General features: G+C 39.6%; 1 protein-coding gene across 1 annotated transcript in view; it reads right to left on the bottom strand.

Moving 5' to 3' along the window:
- The window catches only part of HPSE2 (heparanase 2 (inactive)), a 667,843-nt gene that overhangs the window by 136,345 nt on the left and 514,747 nt on the right, over positions 1 to 16,751 (bottom strand). The window contains exon 7 of the mRNA XM_073240566.1: positions 6,681 to 6,774. Within this exon, the coding sequence (XP_073096667.1) occupies positions 6,681 to 6,774 (94 nt within the window). The remainder of the gene's footprint in view (positions 1 to 6,680; positions 6,775 to 16,751) is intronic.

The raw sequence follows: 16,751 nt of genomic DNA, 5'->3' as shown, positions 1-16,751 counted from the left end.
TCTACCATTGTGGTAATATTAGATGCTACCTGATGTTGTGGTACCCAACTTTCATTCAACCCTCACTTCTAGGGCACTGACTCCAGATGATATCAACTGACTGTGGGGTCAGCAGTGTTCAGCATTCTTTAAAAGCCTTCCTAATTCTGGGTGGTCGGACATATAAATATTACATGGCTTACAAAATAAATGATTAACAAGTATGGCAGATGCAGAATAGTGGATAAGAGTGTGGGCTCTGGAGGAAGGTAGGCGTGGCCTTGAATTCTAATTTCACTACTTAGCAAGTGTGACCTTGAGCAAATTACTGGTTTCCTCAATGTGTTAGTGATATATGATGCAGTCCATAAATGGCACTTGTAACCTAAAAGGTAATAAAATGACCATATTTCTTAAGTTAATGATGTATTTTTCACATTTTAATGGTTTTAAAATCATGTTTTTCATAATCAATAACAAAAGAAACTTGCTGGCTGTTTACCCTATCCCCCCAGCTGTTATTAAATTGAGGGTACATTTTATAATTATTTGTTTTAAGAACCAAGGAAATATGGTTCACAGGGTAACACTGTCTAAAACTTTGTAGCTCTTTTGTGGCAAACACACCTGTCTAGCTCGTGCCCCCTATTTATTATTAGTGTCATCTTACACATGAAGGAGAAGAGCCAACGTTTCCCTTGGGTCATAGTCTCCCATTTGCAGATGCACAACCAAGTGGGGTCACAGAGGCTAATTTACTAGGAAGCTCACAAAAACTGAAACTTCCAGTTTCCCACTCTCACAGGCCTCTACTAATATCCCAGGAAGGGCCCTAGTAATGTGTTCTCACAGTCAGATTTATTTCTAAAATGTACAAATTTGTTTTGTTTTTCTTATAGTTAGAGGCCCACATTGTATGAGCTTCAGGTCCCATAAAGCTTAGAATCACCCATGGATGTCACCCAAGTATTAAGGTGGCATCATTTGTATTTAAGGTCCTTTGCCTCTCTTGAGTCCTTCCTTGGCCTGTGTTTCTCCTCCCCTCCATCAAAACCGACTTTTGGGAAAGGACCTTCTATTTTATAGTAACCCCTCAGTGTGACTTTAAACGAGCATTGTTTACCTCTTCTCAGACTATTTATATTTGCATCCTCCTCCTAAGGTAGGATGAGAGGTTATTTCTTTCAAATGAAATACCTGGCATTAGCAAACACACTGAAATGTTACTCTGAACCACAGGGAGACCTCTCCTTCACTCCTAGACACACACCCAGAAGATAGTCTTCTGCTAGGCCCACACATAGCCATAGCCCATTTATGGCAGCTAAATTAATTTCTATGTATATAATACTATGCTACAAAGTTAGTAGCAGGTTAGATTCTTCTGCATGTGAGCAGCAGAGATAGCAGATCCAGTTATGAATAGGACTAAGACATTACTTCTTTCACACTTCTTCCACTATTTCACTCTGCTCATCTGCCCTCCCCTCACACCTGCCTCCTTCCTCAAACACTAATGAGCACCTGCCATGTGACAGGCATTATGGGAGGAAGGCGCTGGCACACTGGAACAAGTCCTCGACTTGCTGAATGAATGAGTGATGAATGAATGATGCGAGCACTGGTTTTTGTGGTGATATTCTGGCTGTTGCCCTAGTAATGTGTTTTCATTTTCCCCTTTCTTCATTAGAGAAGGTTAACATTACCTTTGACCTCATTTTTCCTTCAGTTGTGCTTTCAATTATTCTATGATCCTCAAGAATTAACTTTTTTTTAACCACTTTTCTCTTTGAAATACTAAGAGGCTCAAATAAGCGCATAAGCCAGAAGTATGGTTGAGAATGAAAGCTTCTTTTTGATCTATTAATTACTTCAAAAGGATTAAATACTCTTCTGCCTTACCTAATTCCATGATCCTGCAACTTATACATATTGGAAAAAGTGGCCTAATGTCACTGCATTTATTGAGGCTTCAAAAGAGTTCATCTTTATTAAATATTATAAGCAATCGTAAGCAATGATGACATTAAAAAAAGAATGGTCATGGTTACATTACAAACCATATAAACTATTCTATCCACCACACACATTTACCACCAGTGGTCCTCTGATCACACCCAAACAACTGTATAAATCAGAAGGTGTCTATCTTTTAGGTGTTTGCCTAAATGTCACTTCCTCTGGAGAGGCCTTCTGTGATTTCCTTTCCTAAGGTAGATACTTCCCACCATGGGCTCCCACAGCAGCCTATACCTTCCCTATCAGAGGAGTCATCACATCTTCCTATCATTACTTCGTTAACTGGTGGTTTTCCCACCAGACCAGAAAGTCTATGAGAACAACCATCACATTAGTCTTGCTCATCATTTTATCTTCACAGGTCTGGAAACTACTAAGACTGTTATAAACAGTTGATAAATGAAGGAAAGAAGGGAAGAAAGAAGGAAGGACCTTTTCATGTTATTAGGGAAGCCAATTGTTCCATTTATTTTGTATTCAAAATGTAATCACATGGATGGTACTTTTGGAAATACTTCCCTTGACTGGGATTTCACCAACTCCTTCCTGTGCTTATTGAATTGCTGAAAATAATATCAAAAAGTGTTATTTCCTCCTCTGATTCCTCTAGGAGACGAAGATGCAAATCATAGTGTCCAAGTGACTTAAACCAAAGTGGTTCTTCTTGGTTCTTATGTCGCTGTTTCAGAATCAGGCCAGCTGTCCCCGCCATACCATCTGCACTGCATCCTGGACATCTCTTACTTTCCCACTGGACTCTTGCTTGCATTGTCAGATTCCCAACTCTTTCCCTTGACTCATCTCCCAAAGTAGAGATGATTTTCCTTATTCTAATAAAAGGAAGAGAATGTGTGGATCATCCAAAGGAGTGGTTGTCCAAACATTTTCTCTTTCTGGCTTTCAAATGCATCATGTAGGCTTACATATAACCAGGATTCACCCACAGCTCAAAAAATTGAGAATTCTGTAAGTGGCAGTCCAAATTTGGAAATCACAGCTGTTTTTAGCAATTGAGTCACTGCCTTTCAAGTGCCAAAAATATCACCTATCATATTCCCTGGGGTTCAAAGAAAGAGGAAAGAGGAAAAAAGCAAAGAACAAGCTGAAGATAAAGGTAGCATGAAGCTTCTCCAGGGATATATGTTACTATTAAAAATAACTATAGTAACTGAAACAATAATAATAATAGCAATAAGAGGTAGCATTCAATAGCAATTAACAACACAGGACCTCATGTGACTTTCCTAATCTCCCTAAGAGGGAAGGAGGATAGTATTCTTAGCATCTTCATTTTACAGATGAAGAATCAAAATCAGAGAAGTTAACTGAATGGCTAAAGGTCACGCAGCTAAGCTTGAGCTCCAGAGCTAGTCATCAGACTTCAAATACTATATTCTATCTCTTATTCAAACAGCCTCACCACTGATTTATCTAACCACTCCCACATGAATCTGTTTTGGTGGGAAATGTGCGGTTTTTTTCATCACTGTAGGCTTAAGGAGGGTCATTAGGATATCTCTGAACAGATACAATCAAAACAAAGATTCCATTTCTAGCTTCTGGATGAAGGTTCTAGGTATATACATATTAAAACCCTACTTGGCCTATCTTTGAACTGATTTTGGAGACTTGAAAGAAGCTTGGCCAGTCTGCCCCGGTGTGCACCTTGGACTCTGATTCCCCACCCAAGGCGGACTTCAGGAGCAGCCAAAGCAACTTTCTAACTGGCAAACCTTAGTGACCCTTTTTTTGTCTCCCAGCCCCCATCTCCCCAGGGCAGGCCAGGACTTGGCAATGCTGGGCTGTGGTGAGAGAGACTCTCATCCCAGAGGCCCTAAAAACTGGGTCTACCGTACATGAAAATCTCAGGGAATCTGTAATCCAGCAGATGCCCAGGTAAGGTAATATCTTGCAAGAGCTTTGTAAGGGAGAGCTGGACACAGAAAACTAGTTAGAGAAATAACTGAAGGGCTTCTAAATGGCACTGCGATGATGGAACAGTGGCAGAGGGATACTCTCCAAAAATGAATGAAAAAGTATATGTGCTTCCACAATCATGCCACTCTGCCAATAAGAGAGTTTATTTCCTCTCTCCTTGAACTCTCTTGGTCTTTGTGACTGCCTTGATGAAGAAACTGTAGCTGAAGTGACACCTGTTGACTTTTGAATGCTCTCTCTCTCAGGCATCTGACTTTTGAACCTTGGGAGGAAGCCCAGGCTATGCGGAGAGCTCATATACATTTATAACACAAAGGTGCGAGCTGACAGCTGGCATCAGCTGCCAGACCCATGAGTGAAAAAGCCTTCTGATGATCCTGTTCATCACCCTTTGAGTCACCTCAGCTTTGAGTCTTCCAGATGAAGCTTCAGACACTATGGAACAAAGACAAGTGCCCTGTGGGAATTCCTGACCTATGTGGGAAGAGTAAACAGTGGCGTTTTATACTACTAAGGTTTGGAGTAATTTCTTGCACAGCAAGATATAATCAGAACAAGAACCTAGGCCTGAGAGGACCTCTGGCATGTTCTATTGCCAATAGCCAAAAGGTGATTCCAGGCCCCAAAGAAAGCCAACCTCTGCTAGGTGCTGTCTGCATATAGGTCACTTCTCTTAGAGGTCCCGCTGCTCCTCTCTGCAATCTCACGCGGCCCTCCCCATCCAGCCCACCAGACATGCTTCTAAAGGTCTGAATCTCAATTGTGCAAAGGGTTTGAGCCCTCTTTATGAGGGTTCTTGGGCCTTGCCTGGACAGATCAGGAGGTAAGCATAGCCCCTCAGTTCAGTCCTTGAACATTCTGTGATGGTTAAGGAGTGTGCCGTGGTGGAGGGAGTGTGGAGAAAGAGAAGAACCTAACTCCTAGCAGTGCTGCCTGGGTTCTGACTTAGCTCTACCTGTTCTTAAATAGTTACATGCTAGAACCTTCACTGTCATGTGAAGAACCATGATACCACTGAACCATTCTACTTTCAATGACAACTCTTTGATCAGGCCCTTAGACTCAAAACTGGAAAAGCCAAACATATAGGGATTTGTCTGTCTTGTATACTGTCCTAGTACAAATATTTAGAACAATGCCTGGATCATTGTAAGTACCCAGTAAATATCTATTGAATGGATGAATGAACAAATGAATGAACAAAAGAAATTTCCTTCTTTTGGAAAGTAGGATCTAATTTTAGATTAGCATAATGTGCTTGGAAAACTGTAGTGTTCAGCAGATTGACATTCTACTGCCTTAGGTACCACATTTTTCAATGGGTTCAAAGTGAGCATTAAACCTTAAAACTGTGAGTTCCTTGAGGGCAGAGACCATATACTACTCCTTTTTGTATCCCCAGCACATGGCATGTTGCCTGGTACTTGCTAATACTCAGTAAATATTAAATAAATAAATATTAAAAACTAAATGAATGTCAAACAGAGATTGGTAGAGATATCTGAAATCATTTTGTTTTCTCATTTGGTTTTCTCCAAATTATTGATGGAGAAATCAATCGTTTTCTCAGGCCTTGCCTAGTAGAAGGCAGTGACAGATAAAGGTGCTGGCCAATGCACCTGATCCCCAGAGGGATCAGACTGGGATGCCAGAATCCAGACGTCCTGAGGCATCCCAGCCAATAATACCCTTTGAGAACAAGTGAACTCAAAAGGCTATTTGTAATCTGAGTATGACATGGTATGAACTGGTATGAATACAAAAAAGACTTCCACTTTACCAATCAAAAGTGCTTCTCTGATTGCTCCAAAAAGGAGTTTCTTTGAGCCATTCATCCATTTACTCATTCATCTCATGTTAATGGGGTTCTACCTGTTGCTATTTTTCTGCAGTTGTTTAATCTGCTCAAGAGATAGATAAGTGCTCAAAAACTCCCCATTCTCTGAAAAAGAACCTGACTAGACAACAAAAGATGTGACATCACTATTTTGTGGAGGCAGATGAAAAATACAGACAGAAGATCTTCCCAAGTCAGAAGTAACTAAGCTAAGTTCATTTCAAAATGTGATCTCCATTGGGTAGAATCACTTGACAGATGACTATCAAAAACAGAGATGCCTGGGATCTACTCTAGACATAGTAAATCAGATCATTAGGAGTGAGATGAGAAACTTTACAATTAACCTCTCTGGATTTTGATTATACTCAAGTTTGAAACCTGTTGACCAAATGTCTTGCTAATAGGATTTACGTGCAGTTACTTAATATACTATAGCTTCCCCCCACCATATCTTTATAAAATCAAGGTGTTACTTGGCTGATTCTAAGACACCTAAGAATAGTGTAAATATGACTCAGAACTGCCAGTGCCCCATACCAGAATTTCACTGAGTAAATGTAATCATTCTATCCTTAACTAACCCCAAATAAACTCCCGCAAGAAGACAATAGCAAAGAAAATTTATTCTTCCCTTAAGAAACTCACAACTTAAAAGCAAACCATTACAAAGTATTTGTTATTAAAATAGAGAAGCTTTTAAACCTTGATATGGCACATTCCAAACCCTTCTCAGTTTGATAAACAATAACAATTATTAACTGTGAGAGGGGCTCTCACTAAGCAGATCTGGACGGTACTACTTTGCACCCTGGTTGCCACAGTGCTGAGGTCCAGCTGGGACTCTGGGGCCTTTTTCCATTACCCCTGTACTCACTTCTCTTCTTCCCAGGAGATTTTTACTCACTTTTTGAATTTTCCTAATCTGGTCAGAGAGTGTGTCTAACAGGCGAGTTTTCAGGAAGTCCATCACCTTGACCACCCGGCCATTAATGTAGCAACTGGAATAAAAATAAAATGAGAATCACATAAAATTTACAGCAGGAAACGACAAATACACTTCTCTAGCCAGAGGTCTCTGTTGCCTGAGGAAACAGTCCACGGTTCACTTGGACTCTTATCTTGAAATGTTTTGACCCTGGGTACTTTTCAAACAGATAATATACTTTTCATTTTCTTCATTTCCACCTCCAGTTGTGGGCTAATATTGTGATTTTGTTTTAACCTTTGTCACCTGAAACTGCATTGTGTGCTCTATGGGAACTGACAAGAACCAATAATACAAATTTGATAGTGGGGAAAAGCTGACTTTTTTCTCCCTAGGTAAAGTAACTTTAAAACCTACCCCCTATTATCCCTACCCCCACCTTAAAGTAGTAAAGGCATGTGAGAGGTTTAAAAGAACACTCATTTTGATAGGTTTCCACACATTTATATAAGGAAACAAACACCAACCATAATCATCTGGTGTAGAGCAGTGAGTGGGTCTCAAAGGTTTCTTCTCCAGCTCACTTCCCTGGGCAAAATACCTTGTAGTCAGCCTTCTCCTACCACCTCCAGACCAAATGAATGGATGAGTGAATGAATAAACAAATAAATAAATCAGACAGATTAAAGTCCAGGAGCCCTCTCCTAAGAGAGTAATAAGTTTGTTAAGTAGCTTAGGTGAAGCATCAGTTTGTGCTGCTACTATGCTGTGAACATTTGACTGAAGAACATTCATCCCATTTTGTGGGGACCCTCTTTGTGAATCCTTACTCTGAAGACTAAACTAAGACTGGCCCAGGGTTAGGTGAACTTCACTATCTCAAACCTCCTTATACCCATCTTTGCAAAATTCCAAATTAAATCAAGTTAATTTAAATCCATGCTACGACTCCTGGATGCCTTTCCAACCTACTCAGGTCTCCTTGTGTTGATGGTTAATGATAGATTATTTCATTTAAAAAAAATAGCAACCTATCAGTACATACTACAGAACTATGTGAAAACTCTCATACCAATACATGATTTAATAGAACAGTTCTTTTTTTTTTTTAACTGTAAAGCAGGTGCTCTGGTTGAAGTGATAGTGGGCAATGAGTTCCACCCACTCAGCCTTCCCTGTGGACTCCCGCACCACATCAGACATTTCCACAGAATCCAATGTTTAAATCATTGGTGTATTGAAAAGAGCGTGGAGCCAGAGATATCTGAGTTAAAATTCCAAATCAGGTATTAACTACCTAAATCAACTTGGGCAAGATACTTGGCCTCTATGGACCTCAATTTTCTTAGTCTTCAAAGAAAGGTAATGTATCTTCTCCTCAGGATTAACTGAGGGTTAAGCAGATAAACCTAAAGTGTCTGGCACATAGAAGGCAGTCAAGTCTTAATCCTTTTCTGATTTTTCTCATTTTCAGTTCACATTGATGGATCATAAACAATAGGGGACTGGTTAATTAAATGATGTGTGAGTAAAGAATCCTAAAAGTGGATTTGTGTCAAAAGGTGCATACTTTTGACAATTTTGGTGGTTACTTATATTAAAGAATAAAACAAAACAGTGACATGACTTTTTGGCATTCTTGGTACAGATGCTAGATATGAACAACATACAGTGCTAAGCATGTCCATGTCCATTGCCTCACAAGCTCTTCCTGTTAGTACGTTACTACAGCACCCGATTTTTTTTTTTAAGTTGTGATTAGATAGCATACTACATGAAAGCTAGGCACATTAAAACATGAGTATAAAAATATTTAAAATAATTCATGCAATGTTAATCTAACACACATTAAAAGACATGAATACTTATTACTATATTACATGATGACTTATTATAAAAAAGTACAGAAATTAGTGTTCTTTCATGCTTTAATCAAGTACATTATAGTTTCCTCTTGTCTCTTTGTTAGCTCCCAGTAACTATTCTAAACATCAGCGTTTACAAGTTTTGCTGGCAACACACAGTTTCATACTTATTGAGATTCCAGATGTACTTTTTCAATATGTAAGACCGCCTGTGAACACGCTCTCAATCCCGTACAACTTGGGGCCCGGGGCTGAGGGACGCTTCACTCTTCCCCTCCTTCTTTTTGTCTCTTTTCTCAAGTACACAGAATTTGGAGTTAGACAACCTTGTTTCGATCCCAGCTTTGCCACTTAATACCTGTATGATATTGGGTTTCCTCTTTAAAACTGGTTAAAAAAAAGGAATCCAAAACCCACAGTATTTTCACAGGGTGGCTGTACCAATCAAATCCAGAAAAACGCTGGGCACAGACCCTGGCATATAAAAGGTATTAAAGAGTCAAATCTACCCTCTGGGTTACTTACGGGCCCAAGGTGGCAGCAACCTAGGCTGGAAAGCTGTGGGCTGGGCTGGGCAGGGAGTGTGGCAAAGGAAAGCATGTCATCCGCTGTAGGGCTGGGAATGAAGAAGGATGGAGCAGCGAGAACAGATTGGGGTTCCCAGCAGGTGGGAGGCAGAGGGAGGGTGGAGAGTGCTAGGATTATGTTGCAAAAAGTTGGAGTTTGAAAAGACTTTAATGGTCATGTGGTGTGAAACATTTAAGCTTGCTACAATATCCCTGAGAAGTGATTATGGGCAGGGACCCCACTCCTAATACTACTAGTACTGGTCCACTATACTACAGCTGGCATCCATAAAACGCTCTTCTACCATCCGTCTCAATTTGCTCCCTCTCATTGTCGACTCAATGGCTATTCCTTGGACCCAGAAATAGTCCAGTTCTTCCTTAATCTGACACGTGGGGGAAGAATTTCAGTAATAACTCTGGCTTAAGCTTTTTAGAACCTATTCCTGGCCCCACTTTCAACCTAACAAGCTGGATTCAATCACCCTCAGTTGGTTTCAGCTATTCCTGGGGGCTGGGAATTAGAGCAGAGCAGGGAGAGCCCTGGGCAGGAAACCAGCCTGGCAAGGTTATCTCAGCTCAATAGTGCAGGCCAGAAGGGATCTGGGTTTCAGTAAGTGAGGTCACAGAAAGAAGTAAAAGTGAGAGCTTATGAAGAACTAATAAAATAAAGCTTCTGTAGAGCATAAGAGAGAGAGGAAGGGAGTTAATGATGACTGTGAGACTATGTGAGAATGTCTTGAGGAACACTGGTGCCAAGGACGTGCAGTCAGGTCAGACTGGGTTGTAAGTTCGGCAAAAGTGATAAGTGCATCTGTTTGAGATATATTAAGGACGTAGAGAATATCAGAGAGGAAATATACAACAGGAAGGTGGAGATATGAGAAGGAGGTACAGAGAAAAATTGAGAGATAGCTTGTAAGTAATGGATGAAACCATGGCTATAGACAAGCTCTTTAAGAGAATAAGAGGAGTTATCAGAGATTCAGAGACCCTCTGAGATGCTTCTGAAATATGTCCATGGCATTGCTTCTACCTTTGTCTATCAGTGTCTTGTAACAATTTTAGTCTGAGTCAAATTCACATTTGGGTGTCAAAGGAATCCCCATATTATATATACAAAGAAGTATCAGTACTTTTGTGATCTGAAACTTACATTTATATTGTAATATGAAGTTTGATCCCCAAGAATTCAGTGTTACTTTTAAGACAGGGGGAGATCTGACCATGGGTATGAGTCTGATAAATACCTATGCCTTTTTCTTGATACCTTGGACCCTGCACTTACTCTTCATAAATGTAAAGCTTCTAAGAAAACATTCAGTGTCAACAATCTGTGGTTATTTGAAAAATGTCCACCTTTTACAGAGTTTTGGTTCTCTGATAGTGGCTGCCTGTGGGAAAGGGCCACATATCATTTAGATTTGGAAATGAAGAAGATAGTATCCTGTGGTAACCATTTGGTAAGAATAAACTGTTAAAAACAATGAAGATGGTGATTTCTAACCAAGACTGGGTTAAAGTAAGTAGGACTGGGTTTTAACTGACAATTCAGTGAACTTGAGGGCAACTCCCTCTGCTTTTCTCTGTCTTTTTTCACTGGGAAGATAAAAATGATTCTTAGCTACCAATCATTCTGTCCAAGAGAGTTAACTCATGTAGTAATGGCTACAAAGGCATCAGAAAACCAAATAAATCAGAGAGGAAAGGATGGATTGAGGGAAGGAAAGAAGGAAGGAAGAAAGGAAGGAAATTCACTAATTAGAGGCGCTTAGGCATCTTCCACATAAACCCTGGCAGGATGGTTGGTTCTAGAAAACAGACTGATACGTTTAGGTAAGTCATAATTCTCCTCCAAGCTCTCTTGAAATTTCAACATCTCTTAGGCTCATACCACAAGTGGCTGAGCTGTTCAATTAAAAGCTGAACCCAAGAGAGACTGCAGAAATAACTTTTCTGGGAATTATTACAAATGCAATGAAGTTGAAATCTTTGTGTGTGGACAAATAGCCTGTCTGGCTCAATACCAGCAACCATTATTCCTTCCTCTGCTGGCCTCCAGATTGGCTGGTCACATCAGGCACACATCTGGAGAGGTGGCGAAGATGGCACAGTACACAAAGGAAATGGAACCACTTAATTCATTCACCAACTGTCTTGCCCTCCTTAGCTTAAAGTTTATTTCTAGTTTCATAATTTTCATATTAAAGTTTTGCCTTTTATTATGAAAGAAATAGGTGCTCATTACAGACGTATTAGAAAATGCACATAAAAATTAAAATATGAAAATGAAAAATCACTGTTAAGTCCAGCACCTAGAGAGACCCACTGTTAACATTTTTCTGTATACCCTTTCAGACTTTTTCATAGTAAATACACATAAAATTTCCCATAGTTATTTAAACACTCCAGATCCTATTCTACTAGCATATAAACTTAACAACTGTCCCAGAGGAGACTTCCAAGCCCATCTCACAGGGATACTGACAGAAACATTAGAGACTCCAGGTCAAACTGTCTTACTTTTATTAATTCTTATACTTTTATTAATTCCATTCTGGCCATTTAGGGATCTTCTGCAGGAGCAGGTTTCATCTCCTTTCTGCTTCTGCCTCTGCCAGCCAGGTCTGAACCCTGATCCTCCTTCCCCAGGCCCCTAGATTCAGTCTTTAGGATTGTACTAGGATTAGCCACTTAAGCCCATTAGCCTCTTAAAACATTTAATGAGGAGAGTTTGTTGGCTCCAGAAGCAGATGGTTTTGTTTACCTGGCTCTTTACTTTAAAAGGAAAAACCTTTGCCCCTTATTATCTGACCCCTTCTTTTATTTCAGGTAATTGCGTTAGTGCTGGCTTCCCAATGCTGAGGAATTTCCGGACCTATTTTGCTGCCTGCTGCTTTCAGGGAGGAGGGGCAGTCTGCTCAGAGTTCTAACACCCAGCCTGCTAACTGGGCAGGTAATTCCATAAAACTGGAGCCTTCCCCACTGAAGCTGGGAGAAGCTTGGATAATCATTAGAACAACCCTGTTGACCTATAAAACCTATTGACACCTGGAAGCCAAACACTGGAGAGGCTGAATTGAGTCTCTCTGAAGCTTTATAAATTGTATTTGCCCCTCCTCCAAAACCCCCTCACTCTGGGCTCCTGCTGAGCCCATTATTCACACTTGCCTTTAGATTTTCTTTAGGATGCTCCATTATTCTAGATCTCCTTTATAAATGGGTCAACCTCTCTATCTTGTGTTCAGAACTACTTTGGGAGGTAAAGCTTGGATGAAATGAACATTGTTACCAAAAAAAAAAAGATCCTACAAAATAATATAGACATTTCTTCGTTTTTTTTAAACCAGTTCCTATAAACCCATACAGGAGTCACCCAGTTGACTAAAGGGTTGTGGTAAAATGTTATCAGTGAAAAATGCTACGAGTAAAGATCAAGGTTCTGGGCAATCCCACAGGCACATAATGGGTGCTCAAAAGATATATTTAATAAAAGCGTAAGTGCCTATATAATCTAATGAACAATGAGCCAAAAGGGTGGTCCTGAGGCTCAAGTGCTGTCCTCGGGGCCCTTTTTTACTTGATCTTTTCTCTCTCCTAATTCCATGCACACTTTGGGTCCTAAGCCTCAAGCCCAGATCATTCTTCCCCATGAGCCCAGTGTCTATGGAGAGATACTGTGTTTTGGCAGAATCTCAAACAACTGGTCCTTGATCCTAACAGTGTTGAGGAGCTCTACAGGACGCAGGGAAGGAGAGGGGTAGGAAAGCCTTCTGCAGCTCCAGCCAGTGCAGTGGGCTCTAATGAGGGCATCTTGGGGAATTTTCATAGTAGCAAGTGATGGCACCAAAAGTTTGGGCACGAGTAGATCCATGTGTTTTGGAAGTGCAACCTAAACCATTTGTGGAACTCTCTTTAAGAAAAGGAAATCAAAACATGAAATTAGGTACAAAACTAAATATTTATTTAGAATGACAAATCACAACAAACTCCCAGAAACTTAGAGAATCAAGACCCTTCTTTCTGAGAGCTCTTTAGGCAATTTACCAGAAATGCTTACATAGCAGTGCTTCCTGATAGCAATCTGCCCTAGCCCCTTACTATCTAGAACATCCTATAACTCTCATCATCTCTGAGCACTCCTAGGAATCAAAGCATGTGAGAGGCTTGAAGCTTAAATCATTAAATCATTGTCAATCTGATTGTGGGGCATCTATAATAGGAATGGCAGGATCTGTACATTACTGGAACCTAACCTTCTATGTACGGTATTTTTTCTATTTTAATTCAGTGTTTGTAAATTGGCAGCTGCTTATACAATTACCACATCCTTTCCCTGGCCTTTTTTCTATAATTGTCATTGTCTGTAGCAGAATAACACAACTAATATAACTGTAATTAAGTTAGTGCATTATTAACTAGGAGAACAAAGAAAGGAGAAAGGGGAAGGGAGGAACTTTATATATATTAAATTTCTTCTTATTTATTGGCTATTTTATACATGGTGTCTAATTTAATCCTCATGAACATTCCCTGTTTTGCAGATTAGAAACTGGGCCATAGAGCCAAGTAAGTAGGAAACAGGAGATCATGCAGGTACTAAGTGACAGAAACTGAAACCTTCCCTCTCTGCTCTAACAAGAGTTGGAGCTATAGCGTGCTGTGTTTGCTTCTTTTGTCCTGCAATCATGTACAATTGCTTTTCAACTGCCTTGAGTCTTGCCTCAACCATCCTGACGACTTAAACAATACTGAGCTAAACCCAAATTTCTCAAGAAAAACAATTACAACAAAATAGAAAACTGAAACAATAACAAAATCAAAAACCCAGAGAAGTAAAGGAATGGAGGTGGTTATAGCTTTACTCTTTTCCTTAAAAAAATGTTTTTCAGAGTATTTTAGTAATTGTTATGTGAAGAAAAGGGGCTTCATTGTCAAATAAGTTTAAGAAATACTGGGTTAAAATCAAGTTAAGTAGTACTTCCTGTTCCAGTCAACACAGAATAGATGGTATCTGAATTACCCTCACGTCATAAGACTATTTGAAATCCAAGACGAAATATATAAAACTGTTGGAAGGAACTGGGCAACAGCCGACTTAGGCATGGTCCTTGAGAGAGGGAGAGCACACAAGGTGAGCCCCACACTCACCTGGCTTGCGCCCCTGGGAGGGGGAGACAGTTTACTGACCACCAAAATTTTGTGCTTCCCTTTCACAGTACAGAATTGTTGCCAAGAAGCAGCTGCACAGCCAGAAACTATTATTTCTGTGCCCCTGTCACATGGGGGCAGGAGAGGCCTTCATAAGACTAATCAGGCCAAAGCCATGTGAGCAGAAGTAGTGTGTCACCTCCCAGCTGAAGTAGGTGGAGATGTGTCTGAGCAGAAATCAAGAAGCCGTGGCTTCCTTGGAGTCTCTTTCCCCACTGCCAGAGGAATGGAAAAGTCTCCAAGAAGTTATGAGATGGAAAAAAACAAACAAACCTGGGTCCTGGAATGAGCACATGAAAGCTGTACATCAACATGGTAGGAGACATGGGTGAGAAACATTAGACCACGGAGATTTGGGGGTACATTTAATGAAAGCAATTATTATTGTAATTACTAGTGCATTTCTTTACAACAAAACTCCATTACACCAATCAACCTATTTGACCAACAGTTCATAATAAAGAGGTTATTCTTTGAGAGGAAATGGTCTCTGTTATGAAAATAAAAAGATTAACCTGGAGAACTCTAGCTAATTCTAGTTTGAACTGACTGGGTAACTAAGTGTCAATGATGGCTGAATTCTACAACCATTCAAGGACATTTGATGAGAGGAAAGATCATTTTTATTCTTTTATACCTAGACAAACTGAGCCAGGATGAAAAGTGACCAAGGCAGTTACTAATGACCAAGGAAGACATGGAATCTAGAATGTTGGAAGAGAGGTCAGTTAATGAAGGTCACACAACAGCAGATGACAGCCTTTTGACTCTACAGCCAATATTTTCCAATGGGCTTCTGGGGAAAACCTGAGTTTTCACTCTGAGGGACAGCCATAGTTTGAGGTTGATTCATCTAGGCATTCTCATTGCTAATGAAATCACATGTCCTAACTGGCATGTATCACATAAGCAGGAAAACCAGAGGTTAAACTCTATTCTGCATGATGTTGTTCATTTCCAGATGCCCAGTATTCATCAAAGCACATGCATAGGCACTGCCCCCACAAACTGCTTCTCTATCTATACCCACCAATACTTTGCATATTTTAGTTCCTGCGTCTAACTTTTATTCCCAGGAAACTCAGTGTCATAGCACTGTCCCTCCTTAAAGTATACTCGGTAAGTAGAATATTGCACCTAGAGAAAATCTTACATCAATACAATTCTTTTCATGACAACTGCCACTTCTTTGTTTAAAAAGAAAGTCTGGCTCTCACCTATAAAGCCTTTAAAGAGACTATTTACTAAGGATATATGTGTATGTACACACATGTATATGTGTTAGGTATATGTATGAATGTGTTAAAAGAGACAGAAAGAAATTGGAGATTGATATCTATCTACTAGAAGAATTTTAAGAGTTAACAGTAAAGTCAGATTTTAGGTTGTATGGAATGTGAACTGAACCCCTAAGGTAACCACTTCTAGTAGGGCATTTTAAACTTCAATATGTGCATTTTTATGTAATTTGAGTATCATTAATATTTTAAAATAAGATTACAATTTTCCTTTAAATAGATTTTTAATTGCTATATTCTTTTGATTCATAACTTCTAAGTGATTCTATAATAAAAATACATACTTATTTTAAAGCTTTAACATAACAAAAAGTACAAAGTTTAATAATCACACTAAATCCCAATCAATGCACCACCTTTATCAACATTCAGAGAAAATCATGCTGTATATATATACATATATATGCAGAATAAAAATGCTGACATCAAGAATTAACATCCAAAATATATAAAGAACTCACACTCCTCAACAACCAAAAAGCAAGTAACCTGATTAAACGGGTGGAGGATATGAACAGACAGTTCTCCAAAGAAGAAATTCAGATGGCCAACAGGCACATGAAAAGATGCTCCACATCACTAATCATCAGGGAAATGCAAATAAATACCACAATGAGGTATCACCTCACACCAGTTAGGATGGCCAACACAGAAAAGACTAGGAACAACAAAGGCTGGTGAGGATGCACAGAAAGGAGATCCCTCCTACACTCCTGGTAGGAATGTAGCTAGTTCAACCATTGTGGAAAGCAATATGGAGGTTCCTCAAAAAACTAAAAATAGAAATACCATTTGACCTGGGAATTCCACTTTTAGGAATTTACCCAAAGAATATAATTTCTCAGATTCAAAAAGACAGATACACCCCTATGTTTATTGCAGTACTATTTACAATAGCCAAGATATGAAAGCAACCTAAGTGTCCATCAGTAGATGAATGGATAAAGAAGAAGTGGTACATATACACAATGAATACTATACAGCCATAAGAAAGAAGCAAACCCTACCATTTGCAACAACATGAATGGAGCTGGAAGGTATTATGCTCAGTGAAATAAGCCAGGTGGAGAAAGAATAGTACCAAATGATTTCCCTCATTTGTGAAGTATA

The sequence above is a fragment of the Manis javanica genome, chromosome 7 (genome assembly GCF_040802235.1).
Source record: "Manis javanica isolate MJ-LG chromosome 7, MJ_LKY, whole genome shotgun sequence".
In the NCBI taxonomy this organism is placed as follows: domain Eukaryota; kingdom Metazoa; phylum Chordata; class Mammalia; order Pholidota; family Manidae; genus Manis; species Manis javanica.
The sequence above is the reverse complement of the archived record's forward strand: the minus strand, read 5'-3'. Positions and strand labels throughout refer to the sequence as shown.